The 19,466-nt window shown below is 35.4% G+C and overlaps 1 protein-coding gene across 3 annotated transcripts in view; it reads right to left on the bottom strand.

The window, feature by feature from the left end:
* Window positions 1–17,684, bottom strand: part of LOC121382626 (phospholipase DDHD2-like) — a 36,343-nt gene extending 18,659 nt beyond the window's left edge. Inside the window, exons 1-8 of one of the 3 annotated variants that reach the window (XM_041512153.1) lie at window positions 17,524–17,684; window positions 14,963–15,253; window positions 11,379–11,756; window positions 10,344–10,540; window positions 9,295–9,438; window positions 7,055–7,060; window positions 1,696–1,759; window positions 881–970 (exon numbers count right to left, since the gene is read on the bottom strand). In XM_041512153.1, coding sequence (XP_041368087.1) covers window positions 881–970; window positions 1,696–1,759; window positions 7,055–7,060; window positions 9,295–9,438; window positions 10,344–10,540; window positions 11,379–11,756; window positions 14,963–15,253; window positions 17,524–17,665 — 1,312 coding nt within the window. In that variant the 5' untranslated portion in view covers window positions 17,666–17,684. The remainder of the gene's footprint in view (window positions 1–880; window positions 971–1,695; window positions 1,760–7,054; window positions 7,061–9,294; window positions 9,439–10,343; window positions 10,541–11,378; window positions 11,757–14,962; window positions 15,254–17,523) is intronic. The other 2 variants (XM_041512155.1, XM_041512154.1) reach the window with 2 other exon arrangements.
* Between the last annotated feature and the right edge of the window lie 1,782 nt (window positions 17,685–19,466).

Below are 19,466 nucleotides of genomic sequence, written 5' to 3'. Positions count from 1 at the left end.
TGTATCTAGAGAATGATGGTAGTCCTATGTAGGATAGTGAGTGATGCTAACTAATATACTGATCCCAGATGTGGTAATTTCGTTTAACATGAATGGAATAAACCAGTCTAGCTAATGTTTTTTCTTCTGTGTCTGGATGAACTCAGCCCAGAATTCGACTGTAAACTGTCAGAATTAAAAGGAACGTACAATTCACCACTGACCAGTGTTTTTCAATTATGTTAAAATTATTCTTCACAACGACAAAGACAAAAATGTCCAACAAATACAATTGTTATGTCCTTTTCAAAACAAGTAGGGGAACTCTAATAAGAATTTACAATTGCCAAAATTGTAAGGTATATTAGCTGTGGGAAATGGTTATATGATAATAGTGAATTAATTGGGCAAACATTACAACCAGTAGTTCAGTATTACAGTAGGTTTTATGACCACCAAAGATCTTGAAGGACGATTGGGGTCAGAAGTGAAATTTGAAAGTTGACGTTTTTTTTAATCAGTAAATCGCAAATTCAAACAATAAAAATGACTAAAAACAAAACAATAACAACTGTATGATCAACAGAATGAAAATGATTGACAGAAATAATGTTCCACAGTGATTAATGGACCGTCTTGGAAATTGTCAAAATCGTGAATGACAGTCAGCGCATGTGTACGGGGCAACTGTGTGATGCATGTGCAAACTACATGTATGGAATGTGTTTTGGTGTGTTCATAAACAGACCTGAACGTTCTTTACTAGGATGTCTGTGGTCAAAATGTATGTTTTAATATTTCAGGTTCCCCTACTTTTTTTGAAGAGTATATGATTACAATCATATATGATTATTTCTAAAGTTAATATATTCTTCCATAACGAAACCATGGCACTACTAACCACACTCTATGACATTTCTGAACTTGGCATCACATGTTGCACCAATTCCATGAACAATAAACACAAGGTGGTCAATTTCATCTGGTTCACCTGAAAAGAAAAACAAATAAGTTGAAGAAGACATTTAAAGGCATGGTAATTTCAAAGTCTGTTATTCAAGCCATAACTTATAAGAAATACATGACAAATATTCAAAACCAGCTTACGATTCTTTTACTGTGGTGATGTAAAATGACACTTTATTGGTAACTTAATTCAATAAATTAATTGATAATAAAACCGTTAATTAATCAGTAGGTAAATCAAAAACATTTTGGCACAAGAATTTCAACATTTAATATTGGTTTATTTTCATTTAATAATTATTTCCATGCTCATAATCCATTTAAGGTTCAAGTATGAAGTCTTGGGCATGCAGGTACACACACACACATCTGTCATCCATAGTCTGTTTTTTTGTAAATAATTTTACTATTTACTATTAAATACTATTTTTGTGTGCAATTTACAAATCAGTCGGCTCAGAAATAAATAACTTGTAGTAAATTCCACAGTATGGAAAAAAGTGTTCCCTGTGGGACAGACTATTAGAACATCTGTCCAGTACAGGTGTTAATGGTTAATTGTTAGTGAAAGAGGTTCTTAAAACCTGCTTCGAACTAAGGCCAGTATTGGGATACGACCTCAGCTTCAAGTCTTAGAACTATTGTGTTAATTACACTAAATTATTTGTACATATACAAAGTATTTTATCCCTGCAGTCTTGGGTTTAAAGATATTAACTCAGTATGAAATGAGCATTACGAACTACCTACCATCTTCAATTGTCTCAAAGTCGTCAATACCACGCTTCACTACTCTGGGTCTCATCTGGTCACTCTGGAAGAGATTCACACAAAAATGTTATAAATGAATGAATGAATGAATGAATGAATGAAAGAATGTTTGTTTAACCAAACCCTAGAAAAATGTGACAATGCTGTCGATGGTAATTATTAAATAAGAATATTTCCTTGTCATTAAGTTCAGAAAAACAAAGACAAAAGATCTGGGGCCAATTTCACAAACCATCATAAGTTTATGTCTGCGACTTGCAGTTATACCGGGCATACATTTACAAGTGTTTAGAATCTACCTATATTTCATGAAGAAAATTACATCATTAACAAAAATAGTGCATTTTAAGGACAAAAGAAAATGAAATGTGTGCATGTATTTCTAATTATATTTGTTGTGCTATAATAGTAATAAGAATTGTGGTTTAGTCATAGATTTACGTACAAAACTAGGATTACGATGTTTTGTGAAATTGGGCCCTGAACCGTTATCATACATGGTTTATTTTAATGTCACTACATATAATTATTTCCTTACTGAATGCTTCCTGGTGAGTTAATAGAGTATTACAGTCAGAAAATAAAAATGATAATAAAACGAGTTACCAGTTTTTATCAACTTCATGTTCTTTGTGAATTGTAAACAGGGACATGCATGTACACGTAATTTACAAGTGTCACTAGCTAGAGCAAGTGACAAACAATGTACTTTTAAGCACAATTTATTCCATACAGTCTGCTTCCTAATGAGTTAATAAAACAGTATCACACAGCCAATTTTTTAAAAATAATAATAATAAAAATAAAAAAAAATAAAAAAAAATAAGAGCTTTGGTTTTCTTTTTTTAATTTTCTTTTTTTGAGTGAAATAATGTGCAAGTAGTACCACTACAAACTATATATGTAGCAAGTGACAATCATTTTCAAGAGAGAAATAAATTTAATAATAACAAATATTTAGTTTATTAATATATTTATTACCCCAGCTCTTTTTATTTCAAATCCATAAAAGCATATTTATATTGGGTAAACCACTCTATAAACACAGTTCCCAGTAGTGCTACCACATTTTCGTTTTGTTCCCTATACAGGATAATTTTTCTTAAATTCTATATATTCAAAAATACATGTACTGGTAAATAAAGGATTATTATATATTGCTCCTCAAAATGATCACCAAGTTGTTATTCCTAATGAAAGAGCAATGTATTTATCAATATAATTTGAACCCATTTAAAAAGCCTTAGGTTTTACCAAGTTGAAAATATATTACTTAGTTTTCTAGCCTCTGGCCATGCACAATGCAGTTACGACTCAACATTGAAAAAGTTGAGGAGTGGAAAGGTTACTAGGGATTACAATGAATATTCAAGCAAGATTTATAAACTAAAGAAGACTTGAATGTACATACATGTACATTCAACACAAACAAATCATGTTCCTCAGACTGCATAATGACAACACCCATGTCAAACAAACACGCACACACATAACACAGCAAACTAAGACAGATATGTAAAGCATGTAGACATCATTGGTCACTTAAGCACTAAATCACCCAAAAGCATACAAATATACATTTCATTATTACTTTATTTTGGAGTAATAATTAAATATATTTTATGCACTGTATGAGCTATAGAGTAACACATTCAGTATACGCCAGTTGTGTTAGTTTCTCACACCTATCAAGCTGTTGGAAGCTTTCTGTCAACTGCATTTTGATTGGTCAGTAACAGTCCCCCATGACATGCGATCTCTTAAAAAAAACAAGAGTCAGATCTTCCTACTGTAGAGTAAGTATAGTGGATTATAATGTTCACTGCCATCAGTCTACTTGGTCACATGAAACATTAGGTAGATCTGAATATTTGTTTGATTTGAACATGTAAACATTATGTCATTTCAATGTAACCATTTCACAAGGTGACTGGTCTACGAATAAGTAAATGTTGAAAAAAAACATGCTGTCAGATCAAAGCAGCATGGTACACAGAAGATTAGAATAAATTCAGTTCTAACTACATGTATCATGATTATTATTGTATATGAACTGATGTATTTAACTACATTGTGTACTTTTAGTTCACTAATCAAACTGTAAGATTCTACAGGGCAACAGTTGACTGCTAAAGGTCTCACACCCCAGCACATTCATATTAACTGACGTGTGGCATACACGTGTGTATTAATTAGCATACTGTTTTATGATAGTATGTCACTTTGTATTTATCTTTTATTTTTAAATGTAGAATCTTTGGTGGTCTTGAGAGGAGTTACATGTATATGTAATCAGAGTGTTGTAAAGCTGTATGCTTTTGTTTTTTTAAATGCCTTGTTTTCTTTCTTAAATGTTAACCAGAGCAGCAAAATAATGGCAAAACCATGCAGAAAACACTTGCATAGCACCACTCACCGGCATCGTATAAAAACTCTGACAGAGAAAAAACATAAGAAAATTTATAAAAACACAAAATTCATAGTGACGAGATTCGAAACTATAGAACCAGTTTACATGACATTTGATAGTCTGATAACTTGACAAACAGGGCTTCTAGAATTGAGTTATAAAAATCCACTAGCCATGGGATCAGTGATTTTTTTACTAGCCATGATTAAAAGTTCTCTAGCCCTACTTTAAGTACATTGTAAATACAATTTTACTGATAGGAATAATTGGATATGTGTCCTAAAGAAGGAGATAGAGCTTAAAAACCTCTAGATTTGAGAGGAGGAAGGGGCAGGATTTTCACATTTTTAAAAATAAGACTTAAATACAGCATTTGACAACAAAACAATTCACTAGCCATCGGGCATGGCAATGGTAGTTTGTTTAGTTTAACAACACCACTAGAGCACACTGATTTATTAATTATCAGCTATTGGATGTCAAAAATATGATAGTGATCATAGTAGTTATTTACTAGCCCAACACTGAATATCACTAGCCATGGGAGCAGGGCTACCATAATCTAGAAGCCCTGACAAACAACCAAAACATCCATATAAATGACTGTCCAAATAACTGTAGCTACATGTGTGACCAGTACTTTCAAACATCTCGTAATGTTATCAATTTGAGGTACCTTTCAACACGTACCAGTTTGATTTGTGAATCAAACTGCTTTCAGCAATTGTGACAGGAGTACAGGAGAATAATTCAGTCAAGCTCCTTGCATGGCTAGGCAGATTTTGTTAAATAGTCAAATATCTTAACAAAAGAGCTATTAATATATACACTGTATTTTATTATTTCAAGTTTTAGATCCCACATGAGTCTACCTATTCCTGTAGCTTTGAACTCTGGAACTTTCTATATTGTGGATGGATTTAAAACAAAAGAATTAAATTAATCAATTACCTCTTTACTTTTATAGACTGCAGTCCTTTCAGTTATAAAAGTAATATTTCATGAGGAAGGACATATACAACAAAATGTATACATATTACATGTATGACACTTACATATATATGTATGTATATTATACATTATAAGCCAAACTATTGGCTTGAAAAAGTAAAGATAACCTACATTTACTAATAAAAATTAATTTAATTAATTAATTTAAAATACAGAAATGCTTTTTTTCTCAAATCTTTGGCTGACCTCCACAGTATTTCAATAATCCAGTGCTTTAAAGTTAATTGATAATTTGATTACTAAATGCTAACAAATGTGCATGTGGCATAAACAACAAAATGAAATAGTGCTCTGGCTTAAAGGTGGATATAACCTACATTGATTTTTTGTGTGACAGTTACTAGGTAACTGTACTAGCTAAAAATATCAATCTTGTGATTCTCTTGATGCTGTGGTATTTTTCACTGAATATATTCTGACAAAGAAACTCCACTGAAGTGGTAAATGTTTTATTTAACGACACACTCAACACATTTTATTTACGGCTACATGTATATGGCGTCAGACATATGGTAAAGGACCACACAGATATTGAGAGAGGAAACCTGCTGTGACCACTTCATGGGCAACTCTTTTCGATTAGCAGCAAGGGATCTTTTATATGCACCATCCCACAGACAGGATATTACATACTACAGCCTTTGATATACCAGTCGTGGTGCACTACATGTAGCTAGAACGAGAAATAGCTCAATTGGCCCCACTGATGGGGACTGATCCCAGACCAACCACGCATCAAGCGAGCACTTTACCACTGGGCTACATCCTGACCCTCCATTGAAGTGGATGCAAAAATAATGGTGGTGTGCAACCGTAATGCTATCACATCCAGGTAAAGTTAAAGTTTTTGTTTTTGTTTAACAGCATCATTAGAGAACACTGATATATTTATCATTGTCAATTAGATGTGAAACATTTAGTAATTCTGATACATACATGTAGTCTTAGAGAGGAAACCTGCTATATTTTTCCATTAGTAACAAGGGATCTTTTACATGCACCATATCACAGACAGGATAGCACATACCACAGCCTTTGATGTACCGGTCGTGGTTAACTGGCTGGAACGAGAAATAGCTCAATGGGCCCACCAATGGGGATCAATCCAACACAACTGCGTTATCAGGCGAGCACTTTACCACTGGGCTATGACCACACCTCCCCACATCCAATGACATCTCACAGATTAACATGAAACCACCGGACATCCATTCTCAGTTTCAGAACCACTGTACAGTTCTAAACTACAGTGCTTATGGTTTGAAAATTGATGGTGAGCAACAAACTGCTGTCCTGAAATTATGTAGGAGAGCAACTGCTCTTAGTGTATAACTGGAGTAGAAACCTGCAAAGTGTTGTTTGATATCTCTCCAAAAAGTAAGTTCAAGTTCTGAAGGCATGTGCTTTATAAATAAGAAATTAAAAGAAAGAGGAGAAATAACTGCACTAACAAAACGTATACAATGTCTCAGTTATTTTGAGTAAATAAATAAGCGATATTGGCATGTGACCAGTTTTTCTGCACATGCAGAAATCATTTTATTATGTGAGCAAACGATAAGGACTGAAACTATATACGGCACAGAAGCTCAGATTGTGTTATAAGACTGTGTAATTAGTTTTTTAATAGCTGCATTAAAAATGTGTCATATATTTATAGGCACAGAAAAGCACACATAAAGTAAAATCAAACACCTGTGTATCAGTATATGTTGCAATATACAACAAAAGCATTAGAAGACAGGTGCTACAACATAGAAATACAATTGCTGCATTAATGTGCAGATACATGTAGGTATCATTGTGTGTCAGCTCAAAACATTAGAGAGATCTATATTATATATTAGAGTACAGAATACAGTAGTGAGATACTGCCAACAGAATCAGAAAGACAGAAAACTAAATAAAGTGGCTTACGTGTTGCTGTCAGTATTGTATATGGATAATAAAATAATACAGAACATATAATATACACATGCAATACAAATTATAAATATACATTCTCAGGGCTCGAACATAAGAATTTGTTGTAAAGAATTGCCATGGGTGAAACAGCCCACCGACTGCAATTTTGAGCCTACATTTAACTATGGCAATTTGTTTAAAAGTGACATTTGCAGCAAATAAACATGACTGAAAGGTTATTTTGCTGTATGTAGACATATTTCAAATGTTATCTGACAGATAATGTACACCAGGTGTATACAATTTGCCATTATTGAGGAGTGTCAGTGATGCTCTTTACCATCTTATATCTCAACAATGGCAATTGCTGCCAGTGCCGTTGTTAAGTTCGAGCCATGCATTCTTATAGATGCATTTAAATTGTTATATATGTACATGTAAGTATGCCGTCTTTTGAAAAGTTATAAACATGAACTGTTTGGCAAACTTTAATTCTTGCTTTATTATGACACACTGACACAGTCCAGCTTACAAGCAGTCATGTTGTATAATATATACTGACAACACATAATGAAATACTCCTTGTTTGTATTTTTCTCCCATCCCTAGCTATGCATAACAGACCCATTCCATGACATCAACCCACACCAGTGTTTCTGGGTATGGCAATATGGAATGGAATGCAACCACAGCCAGAAAGAAAATGGGTTAGGTTTAAGGTTAAGAAAATCATACAGTAATAATAAGAGTCATTAATTTTGTTAAAAGGTTAACTTAAAAAACATAAAATCTTCTAATTTTTGGGGGTATGGCACCATACCCATTTTACCCCCTGGCAGAAACCCTGCACACTGAAAAAATCTAGTATGACCATGTGATCGTACCAGCTTAAGCAGTTCTAGCATAGGATCTTTTTATTTATTTTAACAATAAATTAGTTTTGAGGAAAGCACGATGTGATAGGCAAAGTATAGTTATTTTTGTTTTTTAACTTTCAGTATAAACTATTTCGAATTATGTTCTTTTTAATGGTGCACTGATATTTATATTATTGAATTATGAAAAAATATTACCGGGGTAATATTTATCTTTTTGGACTGTACAGAATTGTTTATTTTCATTCAATGGATGGGAGAAAAATAATAATTCATGTATACTTACATGTAGGTGCAGAGGACAACATTTCAAAATCTTAGGTAACCGGAAGTCAGTTCACATGAGTTATAATTAGGTAATCGATTGTTCGGTTACGTGAACTATATTCACGTAACCGACGAGTCAGACCTACCTAAATCCGAAAACACTTGAACTAGGGTTCTGTGCTACATTGGTGGTTGAAATGTATTTTAAAAAATAAACTGATTTTCAAGTTGACTACCAATATATGGTACTTATAATTTTAGGACTTAATTTGTTCACCACATAACTGGTGTGCGGTTCACGTGATTGTAAAGTTGCGTAACCGACACGCAAACAGAACAACGGTTCTTGTCCAATATTGTTCCCTGTAGGTGGGATAGGGCTATTCCACCCTCATGCACATAATTTCATATCAAATTATGTACCCTCGGGTGGAAGAGTCCTATCCCATATAGGTACATATGAATGATTCTTTTAGTCTTGCACAAAGTAAACATATAAAAGGAAAGGAATGTTTGATTAACCCAAGTTCACCAAGGGCAATCGATCCTGCAACCCATCATATCTCCAGCGAATGCTTCACCAATAAGCTATATTAAACAGTTACATGTAACTCCAGAGAAAAAAAAAACAAATCAATTAAATGGGTGTATGCTTAAACACTAAAAATAAATTGATTAACTACTGGAATATCCACTAATAAATAAGGCCAACCATAAATGATCTAGTTATATAGCAAAATATTATAGCCTGCTTTGGGAGTATTTGGGGAACTAACATAATGAATATATTTAAAAAAAAAAAAAATATATATTTTTAAAAAAAGAAAGAAAAAAGTCCCATTTCACATCCACTTTGTTATCGACATCATTAAAATATAGGCTTTCTAGTTCAGCAATCAAAACACAACCAGTTTACCATGGAACAATTTGTTTTTAAAATTTAGATTAGCAAATGCCTTTTAATGTTTCAGAATTGCATAGCAATTTGTTCAAAGTTGTGTAGCTAATCACAACATGATCCTAAACAAAATGTTCCAGGGTTACTATGCAACAAGAATCCAAGAAACATAAAACCCAAGGCAAAAAACGAGATCTGAAGTATAAACACACCTGGATATTTCCCCACTCGTCTGGTTGTGAGGTTGCCTGGAAGTGGACGATCACATTCGGGTTGTGCATAACAATAGTCTCATCTCCTGGAAATTCTAGTCGCTTGTGCCACATGTTGTACACAATGGCCTTATTGTACTCTTCCTGTAAAAAAATAACATAAACATGATAATAAGGGAATTAAAACAATTGTGCCAAGTGTTGAACATAATGGCCTTATTGTACTCTTCCTGTAAAAACAACACTAACATGATAATATGAGAATTAAGACAATTGTGCCAAGTGTTATACATAATAGCCTTATATTGTACTTATTGCCTGTCAATGAAACAGTAATAACTAAATTTAAATTAATTAGTACAGAACAATTTGGGTAATGTTGCCATTACATCTGCTAACCCTACTTTTTTCAGATATTTCACTATTTTCACCATGAATAACAGGTCACTATTTAAAACATTAGCTGCCACTTCTTGCTTATACATGTAATTATCAATTTTGACAAATCCCACTTGCATGCTTCTGGTTGTTCCGGGCCCGTGCTTATAAAACGTTTTAAGAGTCCAGACTCAATCTCTAATAATGTCACACACAGACAATTTGTATGGTGTTGCCATGACATTCACGTCTCAGACTCTATTAGTCTCGAGTCTAGACTCTAAAAGTTATATAAGCGCCAGGGCCCGGGCTTATAAAACGTTTTAGAGTCCAGACTCAATCTCTAATGATGTCACACACATACAATTTGTATGGCGTTCACACCTCAGACTCTATTATTAGTATCGAGTCTAGACTCTAAAAGTTATATAAGCGCCAGGGCCCGGGCTTATAAAACGTTTTAGAGTCCAGACTCAATCTCTAATGATGTCACACACATACAATTTGTATGGCGTTGCCATGACGTTCACACCTCAGACTCTATTAAGAGTCTCGAGTCTAAGACTAAAAGTTTTATAAGCAACAGGCCTGGTGTGCATAATACATGTAGCTAAAACTTAATTTCATGTGAAACAAAGAAGGATATAGAGAAAATGTTTTAAAGGCCCAACCTCCAATTTGTTAGCAAATTCCTCCACATAAGGGACAAATCTGTTGTCTCTCTCGCGCTTGTAGAACCATGTGCATCTTCGTACAGCAGTTGGTTCTTCATCCCAGTATATTGCATGTCGAGTACGATTGCCAACATTCACGTCATATCGGCCACCATTTGTTGACACCACTGTGTTTTCGGGATTATTTTTTAAAGCTGCAAAACCAGACAATATTAAAAGACGTTAATGCTTGTTTTGTCTAATAATACCAATAGATAATGATGGTAGAGATTTATTCTACGGTACGCCCTCGATGGTGCTCATTCTGAAGTTTTGGTCATAATGCGAAGACCAATTCTCCATTATTAGAATTTACATCGATGTCTATTTTTGTGTACATTTTGTACAATTTAATAAAATGATACAACAGTCAATCAGGATTCATTCTGAACAAAAGAAACTATTGTTTCTTTTCTGAAACTAGTAGTTTTTGTTTGAAAATATAGTATGTGTGACTAACATACATGTACATGTATCATCTGAATGAGTTGCTTGAATTATTCAATTAGGGGCCTACTGAAGAGAACCAGAAATGAGCATATTTTTCCAATCAGATTTATAATTTTTAAAATACAGCTTAAAGTCCATTATAATAATAATTATTGTATTTTCTCAAAAGTTCAATTTTCATTATAACAAAATGTTTAGCAATATATTGGGGAAACGGCTTCATCCCTAAATATCTGTTTTTGTGGGGAAAATATAGGTATTACCTTATTTTACATCATGGTGGAAAAACTCAATGGTGAATCTACATACTAATGGGGTGAACCTTGCCCAAGGTCAGCTCTGATACATGTCAAATTCACATTAAAAAAAAAATGGCACATTTTATTTTTATGTGGCAAAACAATTTCATGTAATAATTCATATTCTGTTACAAATTAACTAGGTTTCTTTAATTTTTGAAACTTAATATATAATTTAGCAAACGTTTCTGCTCACCCAGTGCTAGCCCGGCATGCCTCTTAATGAAAACCCCCACAAACTTACTAGTTGAAAATGCATGTTCCAGCTTCACACTGTCGAGAAGAGAGAATGGATACCAGACATCCTTGGCCTCCACCACTTTACAATAACACCAGTGAGCCTGTACCGGCTGGTAGCCAATATTCGCGGACAAAGTCGTCTGTCCTTGAAACTGTGGCAGAAACTGCGCATTACTCGACTGTGTGGTCGTCACGGGAGGCACCATCGCTGTGGGCGGTGGTCGTTCACCGTGGCTCGGCATCATGGGAGATGGGTGTGAAGGTTGCAGTGGCTGTTGTGGGGGCTGTGGAGAAGCTGTAGCATATGTTCCAGAAGGCGGTGCAGCGTAACGCATACGACCACCACTCTGTCGAAAGATGTTGGTATTTCCTGAAGTTGTCACTGGAAAAACAGAAAAATTATGGATTAGTCATAGAATATTAGAAAAACATAAATTTGCATGTACATTTTATTTGCAAACTCTTTAAAACTTTGTGATGCCAAAATCACGATGAGTACTATTTGGTAACAGTTAAAATTTGTTTTGTCGAAAGACATTACTAGAGCACATTGATTTATTAATCATCGGCTATTGCATGTTATGGTAATTTTGACATATATAGTCTTAGAAGGCAACATTTTTTATTAGTAGTAAGGGATCTTTTAAATGCACCATCTCACAGAAAAGATAGCACATACCATGGCCTTTGATATATCAGTCGTGGTGCACTGGTTGGAACGAGAAATAGCCCAATGGGCCCACTGAAGGGGATCGATCCCAGACCGACCGCATATTCGATAACAGTTACAAAATCATTGGTTTGTACATGTAGGTGCCAAATAGTCCTACAATACTGTATATTACCAGGGCTTGAACTTAAAGACAGCACGAACGATGTTGAAATATAACTGGCCATGAATTACGAGCATCACTGATGGCACTTTTGTGCTGCTGGATAAAAATGACTGCTGTTGGTAAAACTCCCTCAACGACAGCAAAATGAATACATTTGATGTACATTATCTGCCAGTATTTAACATTGTACCTTTTTTGTAAGTCTACATGCAACAAAATAACCATTCAGTCATACTTATTTTCTGCAAAAGTCAAGTTTAAAACATTAAAACATCAGTGGGCCATTTCACCCACAGAAATTAGGTGTTTTTTTAATTGCTGCAAGTGACAAATTATTAACTTCGGGACCTACTGTAGAATACTTTATTTTCGCGTGGAATTTATTTTCGCGGTTGAATGAAATTCGTGAAAATATATTCCACGCAAAAATAAAGGCCGACAAAAAATAAAAAAAATATGTAGTCTTGTTCAACTATACCACATTAGTTTCCGATGTACGAGGCTAGTAGTAACAAAGTGGTGCTCCCTCCTGTCACGGAACAAACCACAAAACACAAAAGCTGTTTAAAACTTTAAACCAAGAACACAATGATAAGTACATACATGATAATAAAACAATACTAACACTAAAAAGCTGTTTTCTTTCGCATGTGCTAGTGATCAGTTCATCGGACAGAGTCTACGCGTGTTCAACGACGGAAGTAAACATGCATTATCACAGTATATTAAAAATGTGGAAGTGAAAAAATCCGGACTGGGCTATGTTCAGATGTTTCACAATTTTATTTTTATTTTTGCCTGTTAGCCAATCACAAACCGTTTTGAACTAATATTTTGACGGTAATAAATACTGTTTCAATCAAACTTAAGTTACTGAGTACTAGCAGTGTGTGCCTTCAAATTTCGTTGCGTTTGTTTTCGGTTTCTGTTTTTATAACAATTATAAGGATTAAGAAAAACTGCACGCAGTAAGCACCTTCTGTAAGCTTATTAACTTGTACACAATAAAGTCTTGATTGGTTAAAGGAGAGGACAATTAAGGCATTTGGCCTAGTATGCATATTCAACGATATATAATGCACATTATTGCTTAATATCAATACGTATAATCGTATAGTTAATTAATAAAACGGTTGAATGTGACGGCTATTATATATAACAGGCGGAGCCATTTTGTACCTTCTCAGTGAGTACGCCAGACCCTCTGGCGGTTACGTAATACTTAACGCGTAACGTCAGGAATGAGCCTTAGAACTCATGAAACACAATCTACCTGGTTTTTGCGGGATGATAAATAGTGATGCATTGCAATGTTCTGTAATAATACACATCCCAGTAAGCCAGTGATAAGTATATCAATATATACATATATTATTTTTCAATACAAAATAAAATACCATTGTCAAAGTGGCTACACAAGTCGAAACAATTAACAATGTTTTGTCCATGCATTAACATACGTACTGAAATGATACACGGAGTGTTTTCTTAGTTAATTGGTCTATGCCGTTAGTCGCTTCTACCTGTGATTCCTAATTGGCAGGTGTGTATTTGATTGGTAACCAGACGAGCCAATTAATTGACGCTGTCTAGACACAAAAATACATACCGGTATTGTGGAACATTACCTGTCGCCCCTAAAATTGTAATGGACATGGTTTATTACTGTAAATAGTTCTGTAAAACTATTGATTAAGTAGACTATTCCATCTAAAACCACAGAACTGACCAATTACGTAGTCCCAAAGAAAAGAAAATTATCACTTGGGTATTGTGGGTTGTCGTTTTTGCTCCAACAATACATGTATCAATAGGCCTAATAGTGTACATTTTTCCTTTGGATTATTTAACAGAGGAAAATACTATAACCCCATTTTGTTCTGTTAATGCAACTTGAAATATATTTAGTTAAATAGTTCATTATATTATTACGTCATTTATGCTGTTTTACAAGTCAGGTTGATCAAAGAGAAGAGCCTTGTCGAAAATTACTGCTTTTGTTTACACTGTACATACAGGAGATGGTCAGGAGCTGACGTCACTTTGCCCCAAGCTATCCCACCGCACGTCACAAAAACGAAACAAAATGGTTGCCCCCAGTTAGCAGGAATAATCATGTTTTTTTATTAACTCTAAAATTACGAGTTTTTCATTTGCTAAAGTGTCAGTATGTGTTGGTGGTCCGGGTATGCATCTTTCCAACACATAAGGCTCTTGTTTGAGTTGACCCTACCTTTAAAGCAGGAAAACTATTGTTTTATGTGTATAGCACTCGTGTGTACATGTAGGATTAGTTCTACAGATTAGCGTAACAACCGGCAAAACTAAGTTCCGTTTTTAAAACAAAATTATTGACATCTGTACTTCATTTTTTTTATTGATGGGGTTGGGGGATTCGCGAAAATAAATGTTCGCAAACTGACCCATTTTCATTAAATCGCGAAAATTTTATCCCGCGAAAATAAAGTATTCTACAGTATGTTACCCTGAAATTATAATTTTTATTTCCCAGGTCATGAGTTCCTGCTAGGTTAATAAACAAGTACCAACCATTTTTCATTTATCTAACACTTAAAGTTTGTGAGAAATAGAGTTAAATGCAAACATTTAACATTGAAAACCCACACACACAAACAAAAACCCACACACAAAAAATACATAGACACACACACAAAACCACACAAAAAAAAACCTTACACAAACACACACACATACATTGTACCAAAAAAAAAGACAGAAGAAAGAAGTATACCTGAAGGAGGGGGACCAGCACCAGAGAAAGGGGGTTGGGATCCAAACTGAGATGGAGGCGAATGTGAAGAAAAACCTTGTGCTGGGCTTGCTACTCCAGTAGTTGTCGGAGGAAAATGTGGCACCCCAAAATCCGCTGGCTGATTCACAGGAGGTGGCTGACCTATTTGGCTGAACGGGTCGCTGCCACCAGATGGCACTCCATGGTCGAAGAATGTTACAGAACCAGGCTGCAAGGGTTCAGATTTTGGAGGAGTCTGACCAACAAAGCTATCTGCTTCACCCTCTTCATCTGAAATGTCCAGACACTAACAACTTGTATCTTATAGTTATACCTAATGACATGAGGCATGCACAATACATTTCCCATAGGTACTCACATGTAATCGACTTCCCAAACTGTGTTTGGCGAATGGGAAAAACACAAATACTATACTTATGGAAAGAATAGTCTATACTTTTCAGCTACGGTACATGAAATAAAATATATTCCAATCCTGATAATCGGCTAATGAAAAAAATTAACATGGGACATAAAATGAAATCGTTCTAGTAAACAAAAGTGTAACATGATCCGGTAAACAAGAAAGTATGATGTCCAAGCACCTTTCTTTGATTGCGCAGTTCGTCACTTTAAATTTTTAAAGCCACTACATGGTAAAATTTGTGTTTCTGCAATATGCAGTGGACAAACACTTTGATTAATATTTTTTAAAAGGAAATTTTTCCAGTTTGTCAAGAGCAGTATGTTTTTCTCATGATCCAGGGCACAATATTTCATGCGAACCGCCGTTCTGTTCATATGTCGGTTACGCAAAATTAAATTTACGCGAATCACAAATCGTTTATGTCATGACCTGTATACGTTCATAAATTAAAATTTGCAAACTTCATGATTATAGGAAGTTTATTATACAGTTGAGTATTGTAAATTTGAGTAGTATTCTGACAAATGTTTTAGATACTAGATAATTGACATGAGGCCACGTGACAAGCACAGAGTATCAATCATCTTCCTCCATTTTAAGTCACATTCTACAAATTAAGTGGACTCGATATCGTTAATTTTAAGGAATAAACAAAAACAACTTAGTGAAATTAATGGTTTTAACTTTTAGGGGTTTGTAAAGTTTTGTATTTAGATACTTACCTGTGTGAACTTTATATTGTTTATAGAAATTTTAACTAGTAGACGACAACAAATCAGATGTTGATTGCGCTAACCATCATTTACCATGCACAAGAAAAACAAACGAGTACACTGGTGGCAGCTAAGTCTGCGCACCTAAGCATTTGTGTTATATTTTAAAGTTAAAATATTTCTTTAAAAATATTTGTTTCACCGCCACAGTACAATGGAACAATAAACGTGTTACAACTAAAGTTATTTTAATTTTAATGTTTTTTAAACTCAAGTAATGAGCGCATTTTTAGTGGGACCACCCTGCATTTACTGGCCTGCATGGCGGCATGCAAATAAGTCTGCGCAGCAAACATTAAAACAACCACTTCTGTCGCTAATGTTTACATAAAACAGCAACAAACAATGGATCTGACTTTTATAAGTTCTAAATAACAAACACTTCCTGTTATAGTCTGTTTCAGAAACATTTAAATTGTGCAAATGAGATAAATATAAATGGTGTTGGGAACCATGCTTCTTACTTTGGACAACACAAAATGACAACATAAAAAAAAAAAAAATTGTCTGTTATTAACTGTGTAAATGAGCACAAATAGTGTTCGTTAGACATATAGGACTATCAATGATAATTTTGAAACAGACTATAGCTAAAATAGGTCATGCTGTAACTTAGTGTAAGTGCAATCTTCAGTCTGTGTGCAGCCATTTTGCATTGTGTCACTCGGAGGGAAATTCAAAGTATGCTTGCATGTTTACGTCAACAGATAAAATAAGACATTCATTTCATTTATGGATTCATAAATTACAATAAGGTATGTATTGAAGCTTTTATGTAAATTTATGTAACTTGATATGCAAGGTTGATCATTACAACGTTGACAGGTGATAGAAAAACACGTTGTTCGAGGTTGGCAAAAGTATACTTTTAGTGCATTAATTTAGAGTTTTTTTCAATAAAAGTGTTATCGACCAGTTTTATACATATATTCACAATCAAGATGTGTTGTTTTAACAACGGTTATGTGAATTAAATTAACGTTGTTTGTTTGTTTACAAACATACCCCGTCACTTGTTTTATGACGTAATGTAACGTCATTAACATACGCAGCCTTTTGTGCCACGCAGACTAAGGTGACATGAGTGTACAGAGTCTTCGTGACAACAGAGTTATGAAGTTTATTGTAAATTAAGTCGACTGGAAATATTAGAAAAAGACTATGGAAACACTTGTCATGTGTCTCGTTGGGTCTTGTAAATAATTTTAAATTTAGATTGTTAGTTTACATGACAGGCATGATTTACAATCATTAAAAAAAAAAAATTCTAAAATACTAAAACGCCGAAACTTTCATGAAAACATGAAAGTTGAAACAGATGGACGGACGGCTACAATGATTAAGTATTTCTTTAAATCTACCTGGCCCCAACAGTGATGGTTCTGATTGTATCACTGGCATCAGGACATTTGGCTGTTCTGGAGGTGTTAGAGTAAGCCCACCACCGGCAGGCATAAACAAGAGAGGTGGTGGAGTCGAATCTTTCTTGCCACGGTCGGCCATAACACGTCAGAAAACGGAAATCGACCGGTCACATGTCATAAGGCAACAAGGGAGAATACTCAAGAAGAAAGCGGAAAGAGACGTGGTCTGATACGATAATTTGACTATTCTAGATTTGTTCGTGAACACATTCACGCTGTTAAATTCTTATATTTAAAATCAAATTTTGTGATATCTAACAGGTGGGGACCATTTATTTCTTAAAGATGCTACCTTAAAATTACGTACGTGCGATGGATTAGCCAATCATGAGTAGGCCTAACTAAAGTCCGTCCCATCATTCTAGAATCATTCTATAATAATGTTTTTTTTTGTAAATAATTTTCTTTTGGTTTGACATAAGAAGAAAAGTAAAACCGAGTACTCTGACTGTAGAGGGCTAGACGGACATTTGGACAGATATTCAGGGCTGAATATCTGTCCAAATGTCCGTCTAGCCCTCTACAGAGTACTCGGGCTAAACAAAACAATATACTATTTTTTGTGAAAGATACAAATCTAAGAAATAAATAACTTGTAGTAAATTCCATAACATGAAAAAAGGCGTTCCCCGTGGAATGGACTATAGCATAGTGCTCTCGCTAGCACTAAATGAAAGGGCGCTGTGCCATGACACAGTTTATTGCCGCTCTGCTCCTGGTTATTACCGTCCTTCTCTAGATTAATGCCGAAGATTTTATTAGGCTTAGCCTATACAGTCAAACCTGTCTTAAGCGGTCACACATGGGACACGGGGATAGGAAGGTGCCAAAAGGGGGGGGGGGGGCACACATACACACACACACAATGTCATGGTGGCTGGAAAAAAAGTCACAATTTTGTATAGGAAAAAAAAATCACAATTTTTACAATCTGATTAAAATTGCTCTACTGGGTCTACCAGTAGATCTAACAGCATTGCATGGACTCCCATGTCCAGGTGACATTTCATCTATAAATAACAATTTTAATATCGACCAATTACACTTCGCCTTTTATAGCGTTATTCGGGAGCATATATATATAGTATACAAATCCTAAAAATATCGGGCGAGACTATAATTTATGCAATTGGCGAACTTGTTGATCTCAACATTGAAAAAACAGGGGGAAATGTGCAGTAATAAACTCTGGATTGTATACTAGTATAAACTGGTTTTATGGCTATACCATCACGGTTTTTTGTTTCGTCTTGAAACGAATTTTATATAAAATTTTGTATTGCAATTAGTTTCCGGCATATTTCGTAATTCACCCGAATCATTTCGTATACCCTCGGCATAATCCCGAATGTTTTAAAATTCTTTTCAAATCACCCACTTCCAAGCTAACTCTGGATGAAGCTGGACACTGTCGCCTGTGCTCTCGACCTGCCCCCCCCCCCCCCCCCCCCCCCCCCCACCCACACCTGGGGGGGGGCTTGATTGCAAGCTTTGGATCGCTGCTGGAGTTTCGCGTCGCGTACACCGGGTCACGGGCAACCGTGACTTTGGTGTACGGCGACTCGGACTCGCAGAAGAGGAAGGGAAGAGGACGGAGGAAGAAGAAACGTGCGCCAGGAGCGGCTCAGAGGGGAACAAAACTGGCGGCTCAACCGCCAGCGGCGGTCCCTTCTGCGTCGCCGCCCCCGGCTCGGCCCAAGACGAAAGGACCAGCTCATCCGGACCCGCCGTCAACACCGAGGGATGCTCTCAACGCGCCGATGTGCGAGACGCCCGCAGACGGACCTCCATCTCCCTCTACGCCTCCGCCTACACGTAACTGGCCACTGTCACCAGTCTTGCCAGTTCGGAAGGCGGCGGAAGGAGCCGTTGCGAAGAGG

This window comes from Gigantopelta aegis, chromosome 10 (genome assembly GCF_016097555.1).
Source record: "Gigantopelta aegis isolate Gae_Host chromosome 10, Gae_host_genome, whole genome shotgun sequence".
In the NCBI taxonomy this organism is placed as follows: Eukaryota; Metazoa; Mollusca; class Gastropoda; order Neomphalida; family Peltospiridae; genus Gigantopelta; species Gigantopelta aegis.
The sequence above is the reverse complement of the archived record's forward strand: the minus strand, read 5'-3'. Positions and strand labels throughout refer to the sequence as shown.